Source organism: Gasterosteus aculeatus, chromosome 4, assembly GCF_964276395.1.
Source record: "Gasterosteus aculeatus chromosome 4, fGasAcu3.hap1.1, whole genome shotgun sequence".
In the NCBI taxonomy this organism is placed as follows: domain Eukaryota; kingdom Metazoa; phylum Chordata; class Actinopteri; order Perciformes; family Gasterosteidae; genus Gasterosteus; species Gasterosteus aculeatus.
Window position 1 is genome coordinate 27,887,146 of NC_135691.1, and position 24,337 is coordinate 27,911,482.

The 24,337-nt window shown below is 45.8% G+C and overlaps 5 protein-coding genes across 10 annotated transcripts; 3 read left to right on the forward strand and 2 right to left on the reverse strand.

Moving 5' to 3' along the window:
- Positions 1–75: 75 nt before the first annotated feature.
- Positions 76–1,624, reverse strand: morn2 (MORN repeat containing 2). 4 transcript variants are annotated; one of them, XM_040174259.2, is made up of 5 exons: positions 1,128–1,624; positions 906–956; positions 731–837; positions 508–644; positions 76–255 (listed from the first exon to the last, which is right to left on the reverse strand). In XM_040174259.2, exons 1-5 carry the CDS (start codon positions 1,132–1,134, stop codon positions 123–125), a joined length of 435 nt encoding a protein of 144 aa, XP_040030193.2. In that variant the 5' UTR covers positions 1,135–1,624; the 3' UTR covers positions 76–122. The 4 variants fall into 4 exon arrangements, with proteins under 4 accessions (XP_040030193.2, XP_077957896.1, XP_040030192.2 ...); XM_078101770.1 differs by having other exon boundaries at positions 527–644; positions 1,128–1,570; XM_040174258.2 differs by having other exon boundaries at positions 508–647; positions 1,128–1,558.
- Positions 1,406–11,903, forward strand: dhx57 (DEAH (Asp-Glu-Ala-Asp/His) box polypeptide 57). 2 transcript variants are annotated; one of them, XM_040174252.2, is made up of 25 exons: positions 1,406–1,613; positions 2,176–2,279; positions 2,376–2,544; positions 2,651–2,962; positions 3,059–3,262; positions 3,444–4,345; positions 4,468–4,646; positions 4,751–4,872; positions 5,577–5,772; positions 5,962–6,086; positions 6,391–6,524; positions 6,635–6,689; positions 6,789–7,003; positions 7,140–7,256; positions 7,361–7,457; positions 7,642–7,815; positions 8,002–8,202; positions 8,454–8,730; positions 8,879–8,974; positions 9,082–9,165; positions 9,266–9,403; positions 9,656–9,730; positions 9,818–9,952; positions 10,038–10,238; positions 11,032–11,903. In XM_040174252.2, the coding sequence occupies exons 3-25, from the start codon at positions 2,378–2,380 to the stop codon at positions 11,173–11,175; spliced, it is 4,350 nt and encodes a 1,449-aa protein (XP_040030186.2). In that variant the 5' UTR covers positions 1,406–1,613; positions 2,176–2,279; positions 2,376–2,377; the 3' UTR covers positions 11,176–11,903. The 2 variants fall into 2 exon arrangements, with proteins under 2 accessions (XP_040030186.2, XP_040030187.2); XM_040174253.2 differs by lacking the exon at positions 1,406–1,613 and adding an exon at positions 1,633–1,765.
- Positions 11,904–12,032: 129 nt separating this feature from the next.
- smkr1 (small lysine rich protein 1) lies at positions 12,033–12,787 on the forward strand. The gene is made up of 3 exons (XM_078101772.1): positions 12,033–12,103; positions 12,258–12,288; positions 12,388–12,787. Exons 2-3 carry the CDS (start codon positions 12,286–12,288, stop codon positions 12,643–12,645), a joined length of 261 nt encoding a protein of 86 aa, XP_077957898.1. The 5' UTR covers positions 12,033–12,103; positions 12,258–12,285; the 3' UTR covers positions 12,646–12,787.
- Positions 12,788–12,818: 31 nt separating this feature from the next.
- On the reverse strand, positions 12,819–14,068 carry stmp1 (short transmembrane mitochondrial protein 1). Its single transcript, XM_040174273.2, has 3 exons — positions 13,886–14,068; positions 13,554–13,607; positions 12,819–13,305 (listed from the first exon to the last, which is right to left on the reverse strand). Exons 1-3 carry the CDS (start codon positions 13,898–13,900, stop codon positions 13,234–13,236), a joined length of 141 nt encoding a protein of 46 aa, XP_040030207.1. The 5' UTR covers positions 13,901–14,068; the 3' UTR covers positions 12,819–13,233.
- Positions 14,046–24,312, forward strand: LOC120817758 (dynamin-1-like protein). 2 transcript variants are annotated; one of them, XM_040174262.2, is made up of 19 exons: positions 14,046–14,381; positions 14,856–14,997; positions 15,478–15,524; positions 15,610–15,681; positions 16,647–16,733; positions 17,127–17,289; positions 17,491–17,611; positions 17,965–18,096; positions 18,519–18,725; positions 18,954–19,074; positions 19,312–19,467; positions 19,575–19,664; positions 19,795–19,887; positions 20,431–20,484; positions 20,762–20,842; positions 21,976–22,107; positions 22,203–22,312; positions 23,270–23,429; positions 23,787–24,312. In XM_040174262.2, exons 1-19 carry the CDS (start codon positions 14,280–14,282, stop codon positions 23,841–23,843), a joined length of 2,127 nt encoding a protein of 708 aa, XP_040030196.1. In that variant the 5' UTR covers positions 14,046–14,279; the 3' UTR covers positions 23,844–24,312. The 2 variants fall into 2 exon arrangements, with proteins under 2 accessions (XP_040030196.1, XP_040030198.1); XM_040174264.2 differs by lacking the exon at positions 20,762–20,842.
- Positions 24,313–24,337: the final 25 nt, after the last annotated feature.

A 24,337-nucleotide genomic window follows, 5' to 3' on the forward strand; every position in this document is an offset into this window, starting at 1 on the left:
ATGACCCACTGATTGCTTGGCTATTTAAACAGCTGGTCTATCTGTTCATATTCAACACAGCAACAAACAACTTGCAACTGTTTCCTGATATGCTTTTATTTTCTTGTAGCATATACAGTATATTATACATCGTAGTAAAATAATGCTTGTTTTTCTGAAGTGTGCTGCAGTTTGAGGCCTAACGCTGCTCTGCCGAGAAACTCCCCCGTCCAAACCTGTCCCTTTGTGTCAGTGAACGCCCCGTCGCCATCCAACCTACAACACACCAATTAGGACATGAATAATCTTACATTTACATTTGGCAAAACCAAAATAATAAACATCAGGTTTGGATCAACCCCCCGCCCCCCAAGAAATAGTCAACTTTTAAACGGCACAAATGGAAATTTGCCAAAAATATTTGAAATGGTAGCGTTCAGGATACGTAAGACACTGTAAGAGAGAAACATCATCTTGTGGTGCACTAAACCACTGATTGCATCGGGAATCCCACACATTGGCTGTCACCTGTTGTGGTGAAAGTGACCTTTGTAAGTGGAGCCGTCCGGGAAGGTGTACGTTCCCTTGCCGTGGTACATGTTGTCTTTGAATTCTCCTTCATAGAGGGCTCCAGAGGGATGCTGCATGGTCCCTCTGCCGTGCATCTGCTTGATAGAGAACAAGCGTGCGTGACTAGCAAATGCAACCATCCAGCATTAAGCAGCAGACATCAGGAGTATTGAACACATACTTTGTCTTCAAGCCACTCTCCAGTGTAGATGACGCCACCCGCTGACGCGTGTTTACCAGCACCGCTCCGCTTCACCCCCTCTGATGCAGATCCGCTGCACTCTCCCTCTGTACAGAACATGGGAGTAGTTATGTGATGAAAAAGTGTAGAGCCGTGTGTTTCAGTGATCACTCACCATATTTGTCTCCATTTGGGAAAATGTAGGACACGTTTATAGGCCCTTCCCCTGAAAATAAACATATATAATATTTCATATTCACCTTATCTGTCAAATGAATATACAATATTAGCAGCCCATGAAAGTTCACTTGTGGTCTGAAAGGGAAAATGATACAACACAATTCAGCAGACAGTGAAGACAGAAAGCACTTGTTAAAAAGTCACAATTGCACCCCACCAGACATCCGTGGCGGCTTCCTCCCGCTGGCAGACGGTTGTCAGAGCCGACAGGACACGCCGTGTCTCGGCCACTTTGTGGAGAGGGAAATGTCAAACAACTCTAATTAAAAGGGGCGATATATTTGTTCAGTGAATCACCCTAAAAATAAATAAGAAACGGTCGCGGCCTGCGCCCGCGGCAGTCAGCTCGGCGGGTTGTACGCGACGCGACGGAAACTGTAGTTGTCATGGTTACAAGATACTTTGCTTCAAAAAAAGGCAACGTTACGGTTTTTTTGACACACGGTAGAGCTGAATTAGTTAAGCTCAATATATGTCACCATACAAAGTGTAACAACCTACGGACGCTTAAAATAATACGTCAAACGTTAACAAATACTGTATCCAAAAAACCCGTTACCAAACACCGGAAAAGGTACTTTGAACCTTGAGTTCGACCAATGAAAGACAAGCAGGCTACCGGCATTCTGAACCGCTGCCTCAGGTTTGTCCGCACTTACGAAAGTTAATGCGTTTCTATCACTTTAGTGCTTTATCGCTTGTCATATCTTCCCATACATGTATGGTTTTCTTGGGAATTTAAACCTCTCGACTTGACGTGTGAAAAAGCCTCTCGGTGCGGTGGTTACATCAATAGTGAGTAACGAGCCCGCTAGCTGCTAGCGTGTTAGCTAGCTAGAGCTTGTGTAACTTTACCGGCGTGCCGTGCCGTGCCACGCCAGACCGCACAATACCACGTTATTGCCCACACCAGCTAACGTTAGCTGTTTCTTGCTCTATTCTTTTGTGAAACAAAACACATTCAGCCGTGTCATTCAGGCGCGCGTTGGGTTTAATGGTCATCGTCCCGGTTCATTGCATAATACATGTAGCCACCAGCGCTGTGTGTCATCCACAATCTCGTCGCTCACAGTTCAAATGAAGTTCCACGGAGAGTCAGCCCGCAGCGATGTGCGACACGGCTCTGCAGCGCATGTACAGTATTCGCCTGCGTGCCTGATCGCTACAAATGTCTCTCTCTCTCTTTCTCTCTCTGTCGTATGCAGGATTATTGTTACATTCCCAGGGTTGAGGAGATTTATGGGATCTGTGCATTTGATCTCTTTCGTCCCGGATTGATTGCTGCTATAAAGAGACGCCAATTTTGAAGGTGAGCATGCTGTACGATACCGGCTGTGTTTTCAGGCCATCAATCATGTGTTTGTGGTGATACTTGAAACAGACGCAAACGGTTGGATTCCAACAGAAATGAGTGCCAGGAGGAGAGGTGGGAGGCCAAAAAGAGATGGGGGGAAGCCGGGTGGACGTGGACGTGGCGGCGGTGGAGGCGGAGGTGGAATTAAGAAAGCAGGAGTTGGTGGCTGGGATGACGGTGATGATTTCCGCCTCGAATTTGGACCCCCGCGTCCTAGCAGGTATTAATTCATAGCAGAGGAATTAAACATACGATTTTAAGTTCATGACACTGCCCAATTCCTGCTAATTTCCTCTCATGCTCTTTCTTTCTGCTCTTGCCTCCAGACCTGGGAGAGGACGAGGGAGCGGTGTCCGTGGCCGTGGTGGAGGAAAGGATGCCGGTCGAGGAAGGGGGGTTAGAGATCGAGACCGGGGCGGCAGAGGCATTGGGAAAAGCAGAGACGATGGCAAAAGCTTTGGCAAGGCTCTCCCAATATCTCTGGCGAGGACACGAACAAGCCCGAAGCTAGGGGAAAGCATCAGGCCGGAGATGAGCACCATGCCCATGCAGAGGCTCTTCATGACTAATGAGAACCAAGAGCAACTCAAGGAGCTTCTGCGGAATCTGCAGACACAGGACTTTGATGAGCCCTATGAGTAAGCACATTCTTCTAAGCCTACCTAATATGTGGTACATTATCTTTATCTTATTTTGCATTTTGGCATTAACTCGTGTCATTCATTCTTACTCAGTGAATCCGATTCAGATTATTCAGGGGAAGACGGGGATGAGGAAGAATTTGATGAGTTGGATCACCGTGACGAAGGCCAGTTCTGGGCCACTACCGATGAGCCAGTGGAGAAGGCAGAGAGCCCGGCGTATGACACAGAGTCCGATGATGAACGGCCCACCCCTGAACCTGTCATCTCCTTATTTGCAATAGGAAAACTTTGCAGGTGATGATCGGGTTTGTTTATTTTGCTGTTGAAAATGATGCTGCATTTTATCTAGAGCCAGTGTCTCTACTACTGTGCTGTCACGAACCTAAACAATTTTGGGCTTTGGGCCTATGCCCCCCCCCCCCCTCTCCCCTCCCTGTCTTCTCACCCTTTGTTTTCTCACCCCGACTTTGTATAGGTATGGGTTTGACAGGGAGCGTGGCAAAAAAGCCCTGCAGTCTGGTGGAGGGGAATTCGGTGTCACTTTAGAACAGCTACTCAGCCAGATTTTCATTGAGCGCTACGGCCAGAAAGCAGTGTCCCCTGATGGCCTTGAAGTGGTGCCGATGGACGAGTGTCTCAGCCAGAGGCAGGAGGAAGCTCTGGCACTAACTGCCATCTACGGTGAGCGCTTCAGCGAGCGCATTGCCAATGTGGTCTGGACAGTAACCCTGGACGTCTCGTTCCTCTCGGACAACGCTGCCAAGAATGGTAGACAAGTCGGGAGTCGAGGTGGAGGAGCCGTTAGCATCCGAGACGTCTGCCGATTCTTCTTGAAAGGGCAAGGCTGCCGCTTCGGGGACAAGTGCAAGTTTAAGCACCAGCTCCCCACTAAAGGTAGTTCTAGGGCTGGATCCCCGGACTTGGATGGCCCGAGCCGGCCAGGCTTCAGCAGCTCCTCTCCACCCGAGTATGAACTAGAGGTCCGATTCCCCAGAGGGAACCGTTACCCGTTTCAGGCCCCGATAGTGGCTTTTAGCACCACCGACGAGTCTTTCGGGGCTGCAGGGAGGCTCAGTGTGACTGAAAGATTGTTCGGAGAAGCCTTGGCCGCAGCGAAGAGCAACGAGCCTGTTGTTTACACTCTGATCACTTTGTGTGAGGATGAGACTATCATGAGGGAACTGCTGGCAGTCAGTCATCACAAATTCAGCACGCCACCGCCTGTTGTGGTGCTTCCTCCGCCAGCTCCTACCGTGGCAAAGAGCAAGAGCACAAGGAACAGTGCTGCTGAGGAAAGCAGAAGTAGTAGTAACAATAATAGTAATCCTACAAGCAACAGAAGGACTGATCAACTGGCCAACTGGAGACGAATCGACTGTGAGTCAACAACATGAATGGATTCAAATTATTTGGTGTCCATATTTTCGCCAAATGGATCTCAACCTTGTGTGTCCGAGCGTGCGAGTGCGCACATTAAAATCCCACTTCTGTCTTTTAAGTCAAAGAGACCGGAGAGACGGAGGAGCCGGATGAGAGGGACGAGGAGGACGAGGCCATTCCAGTCGAGACCGAGAGTTATGTCAATCTGAGGAAGAAGATCGTGAATAAGCACAACCTGAAGACGGACAACGTACTGAAGGAAAATGGCAAGCTGTGCCGAGAGTTCAAGATGAAAATGGTGAAATAAGGCTAATCTTTGCATTTCATCGTAACCCTCCTCTTCTCCAACATGATGTCTGTGTTTTATTGGATTGGTGCTCTCTCATCCTTCTGTTCACCCAGTCATCCGGGCGTTTCAGGTCCATGTTGGAGCAGAGGAAGAAACTGCCGGCTTGGCAGGAAAAAGAAAACATCCTTGACCTGTTAGACCAGTGCCAGGTGCTGGTCGTCAGCGGGATGACAGGGTGGGTCACACAGCGAAGCACTGAGTGCATGCATTAAGATTTAAAAATGCTGCAATGCTTGTGGTTGTACACAAGAAGGAATTGGAAAAATTGACTGCTACATCTGGCACTTTTCTACTATGTGATTGGGGTCGTCGTGGCGGCGCAGGGGTTAGAGAAGGTGTGCTGGGAAGCACAAGTTGGTGGTTCGAGTCCAGGCTGTCCCACGTTCCATGTCGAAGTGTCCCTGAGCAAGACACCTAACCCCTAATTGCTCCCCGGGCAACAATTTGAAAAAGCCATGGGTTTAAAGTGTAATGTAAGTCGCTTTGGATGAAAGCGTCTGCTAAATGACCTGTAATGTAATCAAATGAGTGAATCCAAATTGAATGCACTATTTATCAAAGTGAGGAACTTGAAATTGAAAATTAAACTTTTGTACAACAGTGTTGCAGAAAAAAAATGCCGTTAGTCATTTTATTAAATCTTATACAAATCAAACGAAAGTAAATGCATGAATATTTTTAATGACTAACACAATCTGTCCATGTTGGACAGTCATTCTTTTCTTGCCTTTTTCTCATTGTCAACAAATATGTAAAAATACATAAATATTGATCATAGATCATTATTCATAACGCAAATATCTGGTAGATGTGGTCTAAACAGCTCCCTGCAAGAGATATGGTTCTGTTGAAGGTTTATTTTCTGATGCTTTGTTGCAGGTGTGGTAAGACCACTCAGATCCCTCAGTTCATTCTGGACGCCTCGCTGGGTGGACCAGCGGACCAGGTGGTAAACATCATCTGTACTCAGCCACGCCGCATCTCCGCCATCTCTGTGGCCCAGAGAGTGGCACAGGAGCGCGCAGAGCGCCTCGGCAACTCCGTGGGCTACCAGATCCGCCTGGAGACAGTTCGGGTAAAGGCCCATCTGACGTGCATGTGTGGAGTGTGCAGGACTTTTAGACATTGGCATTAGTCACAGGATCCAAATCCTCGTGGCATCGCCTCACTTTATAAGTCCTATTCTAAGTATATGTAGTTAAGCCTTCTGTTATCAAATGATTACTATTACTTATCTAATCACTGGCATGTTTTTTTATGTCAGACGTCCGCTACCAGACTGCTGTACTGCACCACGGGCGTGTTGCTGAGGAGACTGGAGAGCGAGGCCGACCTCACGGGCATCTCACACGTCATTGTGGATGAGGTGCACGAGCGAACGGAGGAGAGGTGAGATTAAGCTGATCGCCCACAGATGTCACCAAAAGTGAATTTTCAATTCATTATGCTTTATTGACACATGTGTAGGAAGGACAATAACGTCATGGCTCGAATGAATAATGATATACAAGAGAAAAGGGTACAATTCATAAATCCGAGAAAGGATATTAATCCAACATTGTGCTTTGAGCTGTCACCAAATAGCTTTTCTGCTTCAGTCAATTCCAGACATTTCTTTCTCAAGCAAGAAAATATTGTCGTCTTTTTGTATCTGGGTTCACTCTCTGTCTCTATTTCATCTTCTCCTGGTCAGTGACTTCCTGCTGTTGGTATTGAAAGACCTGATATTGCAGAGGCCGGACATGAAGATCATTCTGATGAGTGCCACGCTCAATGCCAACCTCTTCTCTGAGTACTTTTACAAATGTCCCACCATCCATATACCAGGTAATTAGCCACTTGCGTTATCTGTTTTAGACATGAACATTACATCTCCAACTCAGACAGCTCATTCCACAGAGTGTTTTCACCTACAAGGGGATTTTCTTTCGTTTCAGGTCGTACCTTTCCCGTGGACCAGTTTTTTCTTGAAGATGCCATCACTAAAACCCGGTGAGTACTTCTATCCAACACATATTTGGGCAAATTAAGCTGCTGAATTTAATTTATGGAGAAGGAAGTAGTTCAGTTTTTGTTCATTTCCGTGTGTAGCTACGTCATCGAGGACGGCAGCCCTTACATGCGCTCAGGGAAACAGAACTCCTCTTTCACAAGTGGACGAGGAGGCAAAGCAGACCAAAGGGACGTGGTGGACGACTTGGGTGATGACATGTGGAACTTCATGTCTCTCTGTAAGAAGGACTTTGTGAAAGACTCCATTCCAGACCAGCAGCTCAGCCTGCAGGAGCTCACGGTCCGATTCAAAGGTGAGTAAAGAACAGGTATCATGAACAGAGTGGATCCGTTTTGTGGTTTTGTAAACTGTACGTCCCTGGTCGTATCAAAATAATCTCCTGCCGCTTATTAATGCGTGAATGTTAACATTTTCTATGGTTTCTGTAGACACCAAGAAGTCTGTGTTGAAGACTATCAGTGCAATGGACCTGGACAAGATTAACATGGACCTGGTGGAGAGCCTGCTGGAGTGGATCGTAGACGGGAACCACGACTACCCTCCAGGTAAGATCCCCCCTCCTCATGTGTAACCCCTATACTTCAAGACTAGACGTTTCATCACAAACTGTTATTAAGGGTAAGTTTGACCTTTCTGTTTCCTCATCCAGGTGCGGTGCTTGTGTTTATGCCGGGCCTGGCGGAGATCAAGATGCTCTACGAGCAGCTCTCGTCCAACAGAATGTTCAACAACCGGGGAGCAACCAGGTCGGTAACTGGCAGCAAGAACAGCACGTCATTGCAGGGGGACCGTTTTATGCAGCAAATTAATCATTTTAGTGTTTTACAAATTGTACGGTTTGGTATTGGTATAAAGCAGTTGTGACCGAATGGTCATTATCAAGAACGCTACTGCCAATTAACTAATGTGGATGTACCCTCCCGTCGTCAGGTGTGAGGTGTACCCACTCCATTCAACCTTGTCCAATGAGGAGCAGCAGGCAGTGTTCAGCCGCCCCCCCGACGGTGTCACAAAGATTATCATCTCCACCAACATTGCAGAGACCTCAGTAACCATTGACGACGTGGTATACGTCATTGACTCCGGCAAGATGAAGGAGAAAAGGTATCCTCAAGTGGAATCTTCTTTAGATCAACTCGTACACATTTGAGGGAATAATTGTTGTGAATTGTACCATCTTTTTGTTGCCACACACAATCACCATCAGTCACACAGTAGTTTTAAAACATGTGCATATATTTGATGTGACATGGTGTTGTATGTCTATTCTACTTGATTTCTTTCTTTCAGGTACGATGCAAGTAAAAGCATGGAGAGCCTGGAGGACTCGTGGGTTTCCCGGGCCAACGCTCTGCAGAGGAGGGGTCGAGCAGGTCGCGTGGCCTCGGGGGTCTGCTTCCACCTCTTCACCAGCCACTGCTTCCAACACCAGCTGGCTGAGCAACAGCTGCCTGAGATCCAGAGAGTCCCTCTAGAGCAGCTCTGCCTCCGGTAGCATCCTATTTCCCTTCGCACTGTGCCAGCCGACCACAGTTTTGTCTCTGTATATATTCAAATCAGCTGTATGTCTGACATGGCTACTGGGAGTTGTGCTCGGGAGTAGAAAGAGGTTTGGCAAAGACACCGGAGGGCCTCTTTCCAAACTGTCCTTATCTATAGCACATTGTCTAATTTTAAAGCTATGCAATACAGGCAGATATGCAATCTCTCCCCAGGCTCATTTCTCTTTCTCTCTCCAACAGAATCAAGATCCTGGACTTGTTTGCCGAGCGGACGCTGGAGTCGGTCTTCTCTCGGCTCATCGAACCCCCGGCGATGGAGAGCTTGGACGCGGCAAAGCAGCGCCTGCGGGACCTCGGAGCTCTAACTGCAGATGAGAAACTGACCCCGCTGGGCTACCACCTGGCCTGCCTGCCCGTCGACGTGCGCATCGGGAAGCTCATGCTGTTTGGTGCCATCTTTCGCTGCCTCGACCCAGCACTCACCATCGCAGCCAGTCTGGCCTTCAAATCACCATTTGTAAGGAAGACCACGTGTTGAGAGGCCGACTGTCGGTCTTTGGCATCAGTGCCGATTTGGCTACTTGATTTCTTTTTGTTTATTTTTAACAATTTTGTGTCTTGTTTTATAGAAATGGTTTCTAAAGTTATTCCTGTCTGTTTTCCAGGTGTCTCCATGGGATAAGCGGGAAGAAGCCAATGAGAAAAAACTGGCCTTTGCCTTGGCCGGCAGTGACCATCTGGCTTTGTTACAGGCATACAAGGTACAGACTGGACTTCTCTTCATGCCAGAACCATATGCATGTTATATGTTGAAATGGTGATGTAGCGTTCAAAATGTCCCATGTGATGAAATGTCCCCCTCTTGCAGGGTTGGTGCTGTGCTGCAAAGAACGGCCGGCAGGCCGGCTTCGTCTACTGCAGGGAGAACTTCCTGTCTTCGAGGGGATTACAAGTGAGGCAGAGCTCTCTGAAGCGCCTACTTTGCTCTCTGCCACAATTACGCTGTTGTACATTTCTCTTTATGTACATTTCTTCCACTGTGACCTGTGCAGGAGATCGCCAGTCTGAAGAGGCAGTTTGCAGAGTTGCTGTCTGACATTGGCTTCATCAAGGAGGGACTGAGGGCCAGGGTGATGGAGCGCATGTCCTCTAAAGGAACCGACGGTGTCCTAGAGGCCACCGGCCCTGAGGTAAAAAACACACACACACACACACACACACAATGAAGTGCTGAGTGTTTTTGCACAATAATGGCTGAGTCTAGTACCTCGATGAAGCTTATTTGATGGTTAAACTCTATTGAATGAGCATTCACTTTATATTCTAACTAGAACACGATCACGTTCTTATTTTAGTCTGCTTTTAAGCACACAGATATTCAAGCATCTAACTTTTGTCTTACAGAGATTCTTATCATTTTGATAAATGTCATTCCCTTTCAGGCTAATTTGAACTCGGACAACATCCGGCTTATGTCCGCCATGCTGTGTGCTGCGCTCTATCCCAATGTGGTCCAGGTGTATATTCATTATTTCCCTGTTCAAAATAAAAAAAATCAAGCCAGTGTAAAAGTATATGCCTTAACACTCGTGTTTGTTGTTCAGGTTCGTGCTCCCCAGGGGAATTACAAGATGACGAGCAAAGGAGCGATGAAGATGCAGCCAAAGGCCAACGAGCTCCGTTTCATGACCAAGGATGACGGCCCCGTCCATGTACACCCGTCGTCTGTCAACTACACAGTGAGACAAAAGGGAAAAAATGTGTCCTCGTGTCCAGCAGCTATTTTAAAAGGTGCAAGCGCTTTGAGACTTTTTTGTGCTCCAGGTTCGCCACTTCGACAGCCCCTACCTGGTGTACCACGAGAAGGTGAAGACGAGCCGCATCTTCATCAGGGACTGCAGCATGGTCTCCGTCTACCCGCTGGTGCTGTTCGGAGGCGGGCAAGTCAACGTGGAGCTCCAAAAGGGAGAGTTTGTCGTCTCCCTCGACGATGGCTGGATCCGATTCGCTGCCGCTTCTCATCAGGTCAGAGAGCAGAGAACCCAGATTTGATGTAATCGCAGGAACAAAGCTGTTTGGATTACATTTGCAGACATCCCAAAACATCCCCCTGCCTGCAGATGTTTTTTTAGTTAAAATATAGAAACACAGTGATATTTTGATGATACATAATCATGGCCCAAACCTTAGTGTAAAAAGGTTAAAAGCTGTTTGTAAAGTGGTTTTATGTGATGAGAAGATTTTAAAGAATCTCCATCAAAAGTACACACAGAAGCAAGCAGGAATAAATATACGACCTGACTTATCATATATCCTGGTAAATTTAAAAGAACACTTCACAAGCCCCCCAAAAAACATGTAGCTGGATATCTAACAGGGTTCACTATAGCTTAACTCCGCCTCGGCAGCTGATAACCGCTACGTGTGCTCAGTCACCGACCGATCAGAGGTGGTCTTGGGGGGGGGGGGGCGGGGAGCATGCATGTGAACACAGACTTCATTCAAAGAAGCCTAAATCATGTCTGCTAGCCGATCAAGCTCTACCTGTCCCTCACATATGCTGCAGGCCGTTTTGAGTGGAGAAAACATGATAAAGGGACCTTTTGGATGCGCCGACGGTAGCTAAAACATAATGATGGGCCCCCTGTGGTGCCCCCTCCCCGTGGAGAAAAAGAGATGGGAATATCCTTTTATGTTTTCTCTTATTGAAGAAAAAAAAATCTCCCTTTTTAAATGCTTAAAAACCAAAATGTTCTGCATGCTGCGAAGACCAGTTTGGTACAGATGCTGGCGCTAAATATGTGTGCATGTTATCCAGGTGGCCGAGCTGGTGAAGGAGCTGCGCTGGGAGTTGGACCAGCTGCTTGAAGATAAAATCCGGAGCCCGAGCATAGACCTGTGCACCTGCCCCCGCGGTTCCCGCATCATCCACATGATAGTCCACCTCGTCTCGACACAGTAGCTTTGTCCACTGGCCGCCTGTTTCATCCCTTTTTTGTCACCCTCATAGGCTTGAATGCGAGGAGCTCCGCAGTAAACATGTCTGCCTGCTCCAGCATCACTGCCACAGTTTTGAAGACTTGACGGTTTATCCTAAATATCAGTTCACACGGGCCCCCCCTCCTCCCCCTCCCTGCACTGGAGGCTATTTCAACCAAATTTTGCCTTCAAAGAAAAAAGTAGATCCCTCACAGTTATTGCTGCAATAAAGCACTTCTCTGTACTTTTTACAAGTCTTATTTTGACATTTAATGCAACAGGAAGGAGAGTTGTTTATTGATGCATACTACAAATGTAGTTTTATGGGTACATGGTTTGTAGCATTTTATGTCATATAATTTGTTTATAGAGCATTTTTATTTTGAGTTGTGTGTCGCTCACAACTGAGAGGTTTCTTGGGTCCATATTGGATTTCTTATTCTGATGGAGGCTGCATACTTGTAATGGTTGTGAATATTTATTTGTATGGCATGATTAGAGATCCAAGAGCTTCTGCGTAGAACTGACGTGTTTTACATTCACTGAATGTATTTAAATGTTGGTGATGTCAAAACTACACTTTCAAATTGTGAATGTAAGGGCTTTTTAAATTGGGAGGATTTGGTGCAAATTGCCGATGAATTTGCAAGCGTAATGTCTTAACAAGTGGGGAATTCAACTGCACTAATAAAAAAAAGGCCTTTGCACTCATCTCTTGTCCAGCTTAGTGATATTTGTGAAGGTGAGCTACGTCTCGGTTGCAACAAAAGAATTTACTGTCTTGGCAAGTCCAACCCCTTCGTCCCTGAGCGAGTCTGAGCCGTCTCTAGGATAACGCGACCTAAACAAGCGCCGTATCGCTGTGCCTGCCGAAGCCCTTCTCTTACCACACAGTGACATGTGCTGAACCGGTAAGATATGCATCCGTTCCTCACAATTTCATTCACCATAGCAGGTTTTTACAGAGCAGGTTTTGTACTACCTAGCCATTAAATTGTGTTGGGTCTAAAAAAAAAAAACCATTAATAGCATTTTGTGTGTGCATTTAATCTGGATACATTTCAGATTGGAAGTGACCGTGACTTCTTCCACTATGGTAAAGTATATGCAAGTTTACAGATTATCAGGCCGCTCCAGGCTTGTCAATAGAGTAACCAAACTTGAACGTAGTTAAGCTCTTGTATTTTCTTCAAAGCCCACCCAATCTATGAAATCAACCACAAAGTCCAACAACTCTAGACCTACAAAGAAGACTGCGAGTAAAAACGAATCCCCAAAGAGGTCGTCTAGTGCCAAATCCCCCCAGACGGATGTGGACATCCTCAGCCCAGCTGCCATGCAGAATGCCTACTACATCTCTCACAATGCAATGGACTGCCTGCGGTTTAGAGGCTTTGGGTGGCAGAGTTCAAAGGAAAAGAAGAAAGGAACGAAACGGATTAAGAAAAAGTAAATGAGTCTTTGCCAAAACCAAGTCCATTTTTTGGTTGAAGTGATGGCATACATGGCACCACCTGGTAGACACATTTGTATCGACAGCAAGTTGACAGACCAGCACAATGCAGCAGTGTAAGTTTTTGTTCCTTCCACAAACAAGCAGTCATTCATGACGCATGGACCTTAAAATTCATTTGCAGCAAGTTTATTGTAAGATGACTGATCCAGAGTCGTTAACACACTTGAAGGAAATCTTTAAACCAGAGTCATTTGATTAATGTTATATACACTGCATGATTATGAATGTAATGTGCTTATTAAAACAGTGCATCATAGAAAAGGCCACCCAACAGTGCCATGATACTGGACTTAAAGTGATCCCATTTCTCACTTATATTCTTTGAATCCAGTCTTTGCACAATTTCTTATAAAAATAGGCCACATGAGAACATGCCTATAAAACTAAGGGAAAAATAAAACACGTTTGCATGCACTGTTAATATTCTCATATTTCCCAATGTCAATCCTTTTATTAAATGTACACATTGCACGAGCTGTATCGTCAATTAAATAATTTCTTTAGAGTGCATCTTGACCTCGCAGGTCATTCCGGGGGGTTCTTCTTGGCCTCCACATCTTTCTTGAAGGCGTCAATTTTCTTGGCTATATTTGGAACCTAGAAATGTAAAAGGTACAATCAATACAATCCGCATACAATTACCAGTTTATTATTATTATTATCATTAGGTACACCTCGCTAATGCTCGTGCAGTCCGAGACAACCGCCTTCATGGGGCGTACGAACAGTTGCAACCGTACGAACATTAAAATGAGTTTTGTTATACATTATTTGCATAGCAAATAGAGTGTAAACGGATGTTCGTCATTGGGAATGAGCCACTGAACTAATGCAGGTAAACTTGCCTCGTAGTTTTGGGCCAGGTACATTCCCACAACATTTCCCAAGGTAAAGCCAGCCTGGAAGAAAAACAACAAATGTCATATAAGGGCCTAATGTCCGTCCTACTGATAAAGTAACAGCTCTTGGATTCACCATTTACGTTAAGATTAGGTTGATTAGGCGTCGTCTTTCACTGATGCCGTTCGTTTAGAAACTCTATAACGATATTTTTGCAAAATCTTTGACTTTTGACAGCAAGTCATGATAACAGATTAGCGCTAGCTAACGTTAGTCCAGTTTCGCCTCTTTTGGCATCCTCGTCAAAGTCACGGACGATAACGTCCATTAAACTCACCAGGAATTGTAGCATGATGGAACAGCGAGGGACAACAGCAGACTATTTTACTGCCTTAATGTCAAGCAAGTTTGGATGGAGGAAGTAACGTTAGACCGATCTGCTTGGCTAACGCAATTAGCACGTCATCAACAGTACGCATGCGCGGCTGAAATCCAGTATCGCGTTATTTTCAGAGACAACAACGTTTGTAGTCTTTTCCTCTGACGCTTTTACACACATTCTACGGGCAGTTCCCAGCTAGAGGACTACAACTCCCAGCGACGAACAAAATCACGCGGTCCATCCAGTGGGTGGTGTTGCAATGGTGGCGTCGGTGGGACATTGAATGACTTTGCCTCCACCACGAACATAGCCCACTTTAGGTTTATCGCTGCATTCGTAAACCGCGAACATGGAGGCTCTCATCCCCGTGATAAACAAGCTCCAAGATGTTTTCAACACGGTGGGAGCGGATGTCATACAGCTCCCGCAGATAGCAGTAGTGGGGACTCAGGTAAGATGCTCTGTAGATGTGCAGGCTGCCATGCTAGCAAGATAGCCTCGCTTCCTCGTAAATGTATGCACAGGTGCAGTTGGCGTTATGGAAAAACCGAAAGCATGCTGACTTATAATGAACTAACGCGTCACGTGAGCCTGGGTAGACCCATGAAGCTCGGCTAAAAAAAAACACTGCATATTGTGCTGTGACTGCTGCACGCTTCATTTGCACTGGCACGTCTGCACTTGCAGTGAAATCTATTTTGATCCTCTTCATCCAAACGCTATTCTAAGAGCCCCATCAAGACACGAGCTGCTGTCAGCGATAAAACAGGCCCCTGCTTGAGGAAAATAGTGTTCCCTGTGTTGGCTGTAGCCCAGATCCAACATGGCAGGTGTAAAACCCTGGTGTGTTCAACCTGACAGTAAACGTAGTCCCTGGTGCAGCGCTCATCTAACTGGTACCTTCATCTGTGCATCTTGTCTCCAGAGCAGTGGCAAGAGCTCAGTGCTGGAGAGCCTGGTGGGCAGGGACCTGCTGCCCCGCGGGACCGGTGTGGTAACCAGGCGACCACTCATCCTCCAACTGGTCCACGTGGATCCGGGAGATGCAAGGAAAAACGATGACGGTGGTAAGCATCAAAACCCCTCCAATCTGAGGGGGGTTTGTGACAAATTGGTTCACTTTGGATTTCGGATCACGGAATTGTAATGTTGTGATGGATTCTTGCAGACAAATCAGCATAGTTTAGCGGCCTTTTTTTTGTTTCTTGTCTGCAAAAAAGCAATAAGTTCCGTCTCTGTCACTGTGTTTCTAATCATTTGCAGATTCCGGGGAGTAAAAAATTCCCCAGCGCTCTCACAAAGGTGCATTGTACAAGCGTCTTCACATTCAATAATATGGATTAGCCTCTAGTTCTGCTCCCACCTGCGATTCCAGCTGCTTTATTCACCAGACCAGTAACTGTCGCCGGGCGTCGATCATAAATTAGCCGTGTCGGTTTTAGCTTTAGCAGTTGACTTTGCGGTTGTAGTAGTTAACGTGTGTGTTTTCATCCTTTGAGAATGCGATGCTACAACTGTATCGCCTACGGTTTTATTTTGTTTCTCAGGCAACGGAGGGGAAGAGTGGGGCAAATTTCTGCATACAAAAAGCCAGGTATGACATTTTTTGCAACCAAATATTTAATTACTGCTCTTGACCGTTGCTCGTCTTCATGTCCATTATTTTATTTATGTTCTAGATCTACACAGATTTTGAAGAAATCAGGCAGGAAATTGAAAATGAAACAGAGCGAATATCTGGCAATAATAAGGTGAGTCTCGGATGGAGAGTTTTTCCATCTGTACTGTTAAATCAGGAACTCTAAATGTTTGGTACTAAACCACAGGCAGTGCTGTTGCTGGGAAACCAAACTACGATGCAAATAATCCTCTTAAAGTGTGTTAAGTAGTATATTCAGGTAACTTGTATAACATTAAGAGAGTCCTTAAAGTCCTTAAAAACGGACATTGTGTTCAAGACAAAACCTTGAAAAAAATAATAATGTTACCCAAGAACCTAATGATGTTTCCGATGATCCTTAGTAGAAGTACCTTCCTGATTGAAGAGGCTGGACGGGAGGATTTGTTTGATGAATACGTGATTAACTGGTCGTGGAAGTAATTAGAGGGTCTCAAATGATAAGAACACAATTAAAGCATGTAGATAAACAACTCTTTAAGTGGCAGCTATTACTAACCACTGTAGCATCAGAGGATGGGCGTTGTGCTGCTCGACAAGTGTTTTCCTTCTTTTATTTTGCCAGTTTAGAAAAGTAGGTGCACATTCTCGGCAAGCTGCAGGCAAACCAAAGATTAGAAGACTTGTTTTAATGGAGCTTTGGAAAACTTTTGGTTAATAACATTACTAGCAATCTGTGTGTTTTAACAGATTGAGAGTTTTACATTGGAGACACGCACTGTTTTACACTCCCCACATAAATACATTAATATATATCACTTAATGAACGTATGTTTAACATATTCTCCGTCACGGTTTTATTGTAATGCACTTTGTCACTTTGCCATGTACATCTTTTTCATAGAAACGGGCTGCTCAGCCCCGTGGCTCCAATGTAACACGAATACGGCAGAAGTGCGAACGGGGGGCGACAGCACAGACCGATATGAGCTATACTGTCAATCATCACAACTGACGGGCCCTTTAAGCGCGTTCTGCAACGCACTGCTGAGCGGTTCTATTCGATTGCATGTCAACCCTGTTCTCGTCTCGCTGCAGGGAATCAGCGAGGAGCCTATTCATCTGAAGATATTTTCCCCAAGCGTCGTCAACCTCACTCTGGTGGATCTGCCTGGAATCACTAAGGTGCGGCACGCTGTACTTCCTACTGCCTGCTCCCCACGGCTCTGATCATCTCATACCCCTGGGGGAGGGGAGGGGGATTTGTTATACACGCTCACTTTCTTTTAAAAGGTACAAATTGAGTTTAAAAAAAACCCAGTGTACCAGATATGCTTGGTCACTGGTTCATTTCCCCGCCTGGCGTGTGCTTTTGTGTCTTTGAATACCTTGTTTGTAGCGGCTCCTCGATGCCTCTGAACCACGTGCTGTCAAAGCCCGAGTGTGTGCAGGCTTTGATTCCAGCCTCATTAGCTAGCCCCCCCGTGGCTTCAGATGTTTTAATTTGAGACCCCTCCTGCTGTAGTTTGTAATGAATCAAATTAAATCTCTTCTTTGAACTGGTAATGCCACCTTTAGGTGCCCGTGGGAGATCAACCTCAGGACATTGAGGTTCAGATCAAGGATCTAATCCTGAAGCACATCTCTAACCCCAACTGCATCATCCTGGCTGTCACTGCGGCCAATACGGACATGGCCACCTCGGAGGCGCTCAAGGTGGCGCGGGAGGTCGACCCCGACGGTGAGAAACAGACGACAAGATGTCACCCACCGAAAAACCGTATCCTTATTTTCATTTGTTTTAATATGAATCAACCTTTTATTGACTGAACTCACTGTGGCATGAATAGTAAATGGTACAAAGAGGATGATTAAAAGCTGCGTATTGGTACCCTTTGTTGATATAATGACCTATAATCTTTTTACGAACGTGACTCCTCAGGCAGGAGGACCCTGGCTGTGGTCACCAAGCTGGACCTGATGGACGCCGGCACTGATGCAATGGACGTGCTGATGGGCAGAGTCATTCCTGTCAAACTAGGCCTCATTGGAGTCGTCAACAGGTCCGAACTACATTTACTGTTGTGGGATACGTATACATAATAAGATAAACCATCACTCATAGTAGAGACAAGTATGTGCTGATAGACAAGATGCTCCATAGAGTGGATACCATCATGCATATTTAATATTGGTATATCGACATCTATTGGTTGTGATTATGGTGAAAAAGGACTGCATTGTGCACTGTTGTCACATTATACAATAAATACTGTCCGCCTTTAACAAACCGTAATAACCTAGAAACCAAATCAATGGTCGTACAATTACAAAAAAATTTAAAATATTGATCTCCTCTGTGATATTACCTTTTAGTCTCCTCCTAATTGATGGTGTATTGTAATTAAACGTTCAGGAGCCAGCTGGACATCAATAACAGGAAGTCTGTGACTGATGCCATTCGAGACGAACATGCTTTCCTGCAGAAGAAATATCCGTCTCTCGCCAACAGAAACGGGACCAAATACCTGGCCAGAACCCTTAATAGGTAAACCTGAATTATACTCTGCTTGTGTTGCTCATGTTGCTCTCTGTCTGAACCATTTTACAACCGCACTAGAAACTTTACAGCGTGGTTGCATAGAAAACAGAAAAGTCAACACATTAACACGTTCAAGCTGCTGTAAATGTGCCATTATTACCTTTTGATAGTAAACTCTTACTTACTTTCCAGAAGACGCCAAGATCAGCAATGGATTCATGAATAGTTAAGAGGCAAATAAATACGTCATTGATGGAGAGGTTCTGCAGCGTATTACGGCACAGAATGCTTCCAATGTAGCGAACTTCAGTCCTGTTATTAATAACCACCCATCTTTCACAAAGACAAAAGATGTTCAGCTTTACAAATCCCAATTCCATATCTGCATGAAAACAGATCCCTCTGCCCTTTTACCTCCATAATGTCAGGCTGCTGATGCATCACATCCGAGACTGTCTCCCCAACCTGAAGACACGGATCAACGTCCTGGCGGCGCAGTACCAGTCCCTGCTCAGCAGCTACGGTGAACCCGTGGAAGACCAGAGCGCCACCTTGCTCCAGCTCATCACCAAGTTCGCCACGGAATACTGCAACACCATAGAGGGCACGGCCAAATACATCGAGACGGCCGAGCTGTGAGTACCCGGGCGCTCTGCTCTGCGCGGCCACAGGGTGGCGCTGTCGATCCAGCGGGGCGGAAAAAAAGGAGCAAAGCAACCGCATCGGTTTCATCATTTAACATGAAACGGCTTGTAATTTGAGGCACGCACAGCCTCCGTGGGGGGGGGGGGGGGGTTAGCTGACAGCAGCGTAGGCCACGGGGCTCACCACAGTTACCCCCCCTCCCTGCTGCTATTTTTCAGGTGTGGCGGAGCCAGAATTTGTTACATATTCCACGAGACGTTTGGCAGAACATTGGAGTCTGTGGATCCTCTGGGAGGACTCAGCACCATTGACATCCTCACAGCCATAAGGAACGCGACAGTGAGTGCCGCTGCTTTATTCCCGTGATACGACATCATTAGAGGCTCTCGAGTGTTTGCTGTCGTTGTTCCTTCACTGAGCTCGTGAAGCGACACAGCCTGAGCTGTCTCTTTTTTGCAATAGTCTACTCTTTTTTTAATTTGTTGCACACTTGAAAGGGAGCTCTGGGTAACAACTGCTCACCTGCGCCCCCCCCCCCCCCATCCCTCCCGTCCTCCCCCCTTTCCCTCGTGCCAGGGCCCGCGTCCGTCGCTGTTTGTGCCCGAGGTTTCCTTCGAGCTGCTGGTGAAGAAGCAGGTGAAACGCCTGGAGGAGCCCAGCCTGCGATGCGTGGAACTGGTCCACGAGGAGATGCAGAGGATTATCCAGCACTGCAGCAACTACAGCACGCAGGTCAACAGCTGGGCTTTCGTCTTCACGTCTGTCGACCCTTCGCTCTCTCTCTTTCACACACACACACACACACGGATGTTCAAATTCATATGTGTTTTATTCTGCAGGAGCTGCAGAGATTCCCTAAGCTGCACGAGGCCATTGTGGAAGTAGTCACCTCGCTCTTGAGGAAGAGGTTGCCCGTCACCAATGAAATGGTATCATCACGTCAAAGTTCTATTTTCGTGCTGCCGTTGGCTGCAGTCATCATGTTTCAGGGTGCCGCGTTTAACGAGACCCTGGATCACAACTTGTGGTAACCTCAGTCTTTCTTTCTCCTCATCACAGGTGCATAACTTGGTTGCAATAGAGCTGGCCTACATCAACACCAAGCACCCAGACTTTGCAGATGCCTGTGGGGTCATGAATAACAATATAGAGGTCTGTACTCCAACAAAATACCATGAAATGTATCGCTTTCTACGGCAAATAAAATGAAAAGAAAAGAGAGGAGAGGCGCAAACCTGGCATTGCCTAGTTGTTAGCCTGAGGTTATAAATCATCATATTTTGGGGTATTTAAAAATGATGAAAGGCTGTTTAATCAGATTGTATGATTGATTAAAATTCACTTTTTTATTTATTTTAGTTAATATTGCATTTCTATAAATTATTCAGTAGGTGCACCATTGGGTATTTGGTTTTCTTTACGACTGAACTATTACAGCCTGTTTCTTTCCACAGGAATTTAATCTTCATTTAATTGCATTATTGTTATTTAACAAATTACAGGTGGAATTTGTATATATTACACACTGAAAATAATTTACAGCGTGAGATTATAATATTTAAGTTTAATGACCATAATAGTTGGTAAAAGATAGATTGATTATCAGGGCTTCAGTGACATGCTTGGTGAAGATGTGTAGAGAGATATTTTGTTACTTTGCCATTTCAAGCGCTGTGCGCTTTTGTATATTTGAAGGAGCAAAGGAGAAACCGAATGAGAGAGCTGCCCGCTGCAGTGCCCAGAGACAAGGTAAAAGAAACAACCTCATTTCAAACTCTAATGCAGTAGCTTATGTGTTCTAATGTTTGGCTGCAGAGTCTCCCGTCGGATAAATGGGACGTGCGCAGCGCTAATCGTTCATAGCACAACAGGATGAGGGTCTGTGAACCCAATGACTCGGATAGCTTCCACTGTGGAATTTTATCCCACATCTCCTCTCCGCCCCTCAAATGACTTTCAACTGCCAACCTCCTTTCCTTTTCTCACTCCCTCTTTCTACATTCCTGCTCTCGTTTTTCCTGTTAAGTCTGTTGGCCACGGCCCGTCTGGCCCAACCGGGGCTTCTGGCGAGCTCCCTGCGTCTGGAGCAGACGTGGACGGTGCCAAGGTGGGCACTAACGCGGCTCACTGGCTCTGCGGGGCCGATGGCGATGGGTGGATGGACGGATGAATGGATGAATGGATGGACGGAAGGCATGGGCATGCACTTTGATCTCTGTCCCTTGAGGCCGTGCTCTTGCTTTGCTCTCCCTCAGCCTGTGTGGATTTGCACTAACAACCGTTGTGTTTCCTGCAGACTTTGTGTGGTCCGCCCGTCACACAGAAAAGGCTTTTCCTTCCCCGCTTCCTTTTTCAACCTCTAAACACTTGATAGGTTGCCGGTTTTCTTTGTACTTGGTTACATCATCAACGTAAGCCTGTTTATTATCCTAAAAGATGCAACAGGGATGGCAATGCGTCGGTCGCTGCAGCGCTTTAGTGTCGGACTGAAATAGCTCAAACATGAATGAATGGCCATGAAATGTGTTGTAACCATTCATGGACCCCGGATGACAAAACCTGCCCACTTTGGTGATCCCCTAACTTCCCTCTAGCTCCACCATTTGTGTTTTTTTGTTTTAGTTTAATGGTTTGAGTGTATATATTTTAATAACTTGGAACTCATCTCCATCTTTTACGTTTGAATTTGTTGTTATTGCTAATTACATTACATTACATTACAGGTCATTTAGCTGACGCTTTTATCCAAAGCGACTTACATTACATTTTTAACCCTTGCCCGGGGAGCACTTAGGAGTTAGGTGTCTTGTTCAGGGACACTTCGACATGGGGCAGCGGGGATTCGAACTACCAACCTTGTGGTTCCCAGCACACCCTCTCTACCCCGTGCGCCATGACGACCCCAGTAATTAGCTAAACTAAGATTGTGAATAGGATTAACAATATACCTCGTCATTCTGTTGATATTTGGATTGATTGTAAAGCCCCATCAAATTGAAAAACTCTTCACTAGTGCATCAATAGTTTAGATAATTGCATTTCATTGCGTCTGTAGCTGTACTATGCTTCATTTTGGAGGTTAAGCTCCAGGCTTCATTAAACATGTTGTGTACATGCCTGTTCGACTTGCACTATTGCATTTGAACCGGCAAAGGTCATAATGCAACAAAACAGTGTTGTAATCATTTGTTGGCGTGATGACCATTTATTTTCCTAATCCTCGTCTTCCTGGCTCGTCAGGCCCCAGCAGGAGGGTCCCAGGGGGAGCAGGACGGCACAGGGAACTGGAGGGGGATGCTGAAGAAAGGAGAGGAGGCCCCCGGCTCCGGACCTGGAAGCCCCCTCAGAGGGGTTGTTAACCTGCTCGATGTGGTAACTAATCATAAGCGTATCCGCTTGCCCCATTATCATGATCAGTCTTTTGCCTTGAAGAATGATTAAAAACATGCGCTCCCCCCCCATGCAAGCCTGCGCCAGTTGCCAGGAAGTTGTCATCCCGTGAGCAGCGGGACTGTGAGGTCATCGAGCGCCTCATAAAGTCTTACTTCCTCATTGTCCGTAAGAACATCCAGGACAGGTAAGCCGGCTAGTTTAGTCTTTTTTTTTTTATTGGCAACAAATCCGCAAAAACTAGTGTTGGCATTTGCTGGTAATACCGCGTCGCGCCAGCAGGGGGCAGCAGCGCTCGCGGTCTCCGGTTGTGTGTTGATGCATCGCCATCAGAGGAAGAAAAAAAAGCTTTCTGTGACACGTGCGCAGCTTGCTCGTGAGTTAGCGATGACTATTGCGTCTATATTTTAAATTAGACAATATTACAGCTGGCAAATTCCGCAGAAACCTCCGTGTGACGTCAGTGCTCCGTTGTAAGTAGCTTCAAACGTTGTCTCTTCATTTCTGCCTAGAAACTGGTGATTTTATAAATATTATTCTGAGCACTCGTTACGCGGCTACGTCACCAAACATTACCTGCGAGTGTTTGTAGGTGATTTCTTTTGAGCTGATACCGCAGTCGATACTCACCAATGCAAATAAATACAATAAATAGTTACTCCCGTTTTAGTCATATTTGCTAAAACTAATTTGCCCAGCTGTTGAAGAAAATGTACGGTCAAAGATTAAAATATTCATTCTAGTTAAGTGCTTCTGAACAAACAGAATTGGGGCCAGGAGCCACAATCATTAGAGGGAAGTTTTGGGATTGGATTTATCTCAATAACAAAAATGTTTCTACAATTGGACAGTCTTCCTGGGAAACATTTTTTACAGTGGGGTTGAAATTGTAGACCATTGTGTGTATTACTTAATGACATTTTTCCCTCTTAACCAATATAAAAAAACTTCCATATTGTTGCCAAATCAGTAATTGTGATGCAAATACATTTCTGGAATTCAATTAATAACACTGCAACAGCTTGACACGTCTACAGGCACGGCCAACCAAAGCCCCTCCGTCTAGGGGACAACACGATCACCAGGCCATCTTGCTTCCTTGTTCTCAACCATCTGTTGGGTCTGTTTCCTGTCTCCCTCGCAGTGTGCCGAAGGCAGTGATGCACTTCCTGGTCAACCATGTGAAGGACAGCCTCCAGAGTGAGCTTGTTGGCCAGCTGTATAAATCTGGCCTCCTTAACGATCTGCTGACTGAATCTGAGGACATGGCCCAGCGGCGCAAGGAGGCCGCCGACATGCTGCAGGTAAGTGATTCACACCTGGTCGCCTCTAGTTAATTCAGGATCCTTTTCAGGGCAATTTCTAGACATGTCCACGTGGACTTATTTGACTTTGAATGCAAAGGTCACGGCAACCTTACTTGCGTCCCTTTCGTGATGTATTAGGAATGTTTTGAAATTTGGCACAAAAGTCCACTTGGATCACCAAATTGCATTCGTCCTGGAATGGTAACGTTTACACCAGAAAACCCATAGGCTTCGGTGGCCAATAGTGACTTTACATCCATGTGTGTCACTCAACATTTGGGAGAAGGTAAACGTGGCTTTGTACTTCAAGGCAGTAATTGTAGTTTTACTTTTAATTGTTTTTTCCCCCCTCAGGCTTTGCAAAAGGCCGGCCAGGTTATCGCAGAGATCAGAGAAACACATCTGTGGTGAAAAATCCCCAAAGGGAGCTGAACGTTATCTCTTGCTGCCTAAAGGGCCGAGGCGCCGGAAATGTTCTTGTTCCAGCTTCAAGTAGGTATCCTATCGGATCAAAAGCTCCCTGAAAGAAATGTGAGTTCATTATATGGAAATTGCCGAAACTTTAGTTGCCACCCATGGAGGAATAAAGAGTGCATCCGAAGCGTTATCCTTAACATTATGGAAATGGACTCTGTGGCAGCTCCAGGTTATAACAAATCCACATCTTATGAGTGGTCATGTGTCAAACAGGTTAACTGTCATCAGTTCTCTCGCCGGTCCACGTTATTTTTTGCACTTGTATCACCGCACTGAAGTTCTGACTTTTATTTATTAGTGTTAAATGTGTGCCGAATAATATATGGTAAGTTGTTTACACATTGCTGCCTATAAGTGCAATGTGGTTGTGTAACGTTGCCAGAAGAATAAAAGGTGTTTTGGATCATAAGTGTGGTCATTGGTAGAAA

What these genes read in the sequence shown, in the direction of transcription:
- morn2 (XM_040174258.2), bottom strand. An exon ending in CCCAAATGGAGACAAATATG is followed by an intron (nt 838 to 905) that starts GTGAGTGATCAC and finishes TGTTCTGTACAG; the next exon opens with AGGGAGAGTGCAGCGGATCT. An exon ending in GAGAGTGGCTTGAAGACAAA is followed by an intron (nt 648 to 730) that starts GTATGTGTTCAA and finishes TTCTCTATCAAG; the next exon opens with CAGATGCACGGCAGAGGGAC.
- dhx57 (XM_040174252.2), top strand. Translation starts at nt 2,378, where the DNA reads ATGAGTGCCAGGAGGAGAGGTGGGAGGCCAAAAAGAGATGGGGGGAAG. An exon ending in GCAATAGGAAAACTTTGCAG is followed by an intron (nt 3,263 to 3,443) that starts GTGATGATCGGG and finishes GACTTTGTATAG; the next exon opens with GTATGGGTTTGACAGGGAGC. An exon ending in GAGAGTTCAAGATGAAAATG is followed by an intron (nt 4,647 to 4,750) that starts GTGAAATAAGGC and finishes CTGTTCACCCAG; the next exon opens with TCATCCGGGCGTTTCAGGTC.
- stmp1 (XM_040174273.2), bottom strand. An exon ending in ACCTGGCCCAAAACTACGAG is followed by an intron (nt 13,306 to 13,553) that starts GCAAGTTTACCT and finishes TTACATTTCTAG; the next exon opens with GTTCCAAATATAGCCAAGAA.
- LOC120817758 (XM_040174262.2), top strand. Translation starts at nt 14,280, where the DNA reads ATGGAGGCTCTCATCCCCGTGATAAACAAGCTCCAAGATGTTTTCAAC. An exon ending in CAGCCATAAGGAACGCGACA is followed by an intron (nt 19,075 to 19,311) that starts GTGAGTGCCGCT and finishes CCCTCGTGCCAG; the next exon opens with GGCCCGCGTCCGTCGCTGTT. An exon ending in CGTAAGAACATCCAGGACAG is followed by an intron (nt 22,313 to 23,269) that starts GTAAGCCGGCTA and finishes TCTCCCTCGCAG; the next exon opens with TGTGCCGAAGGCAGTGATGC.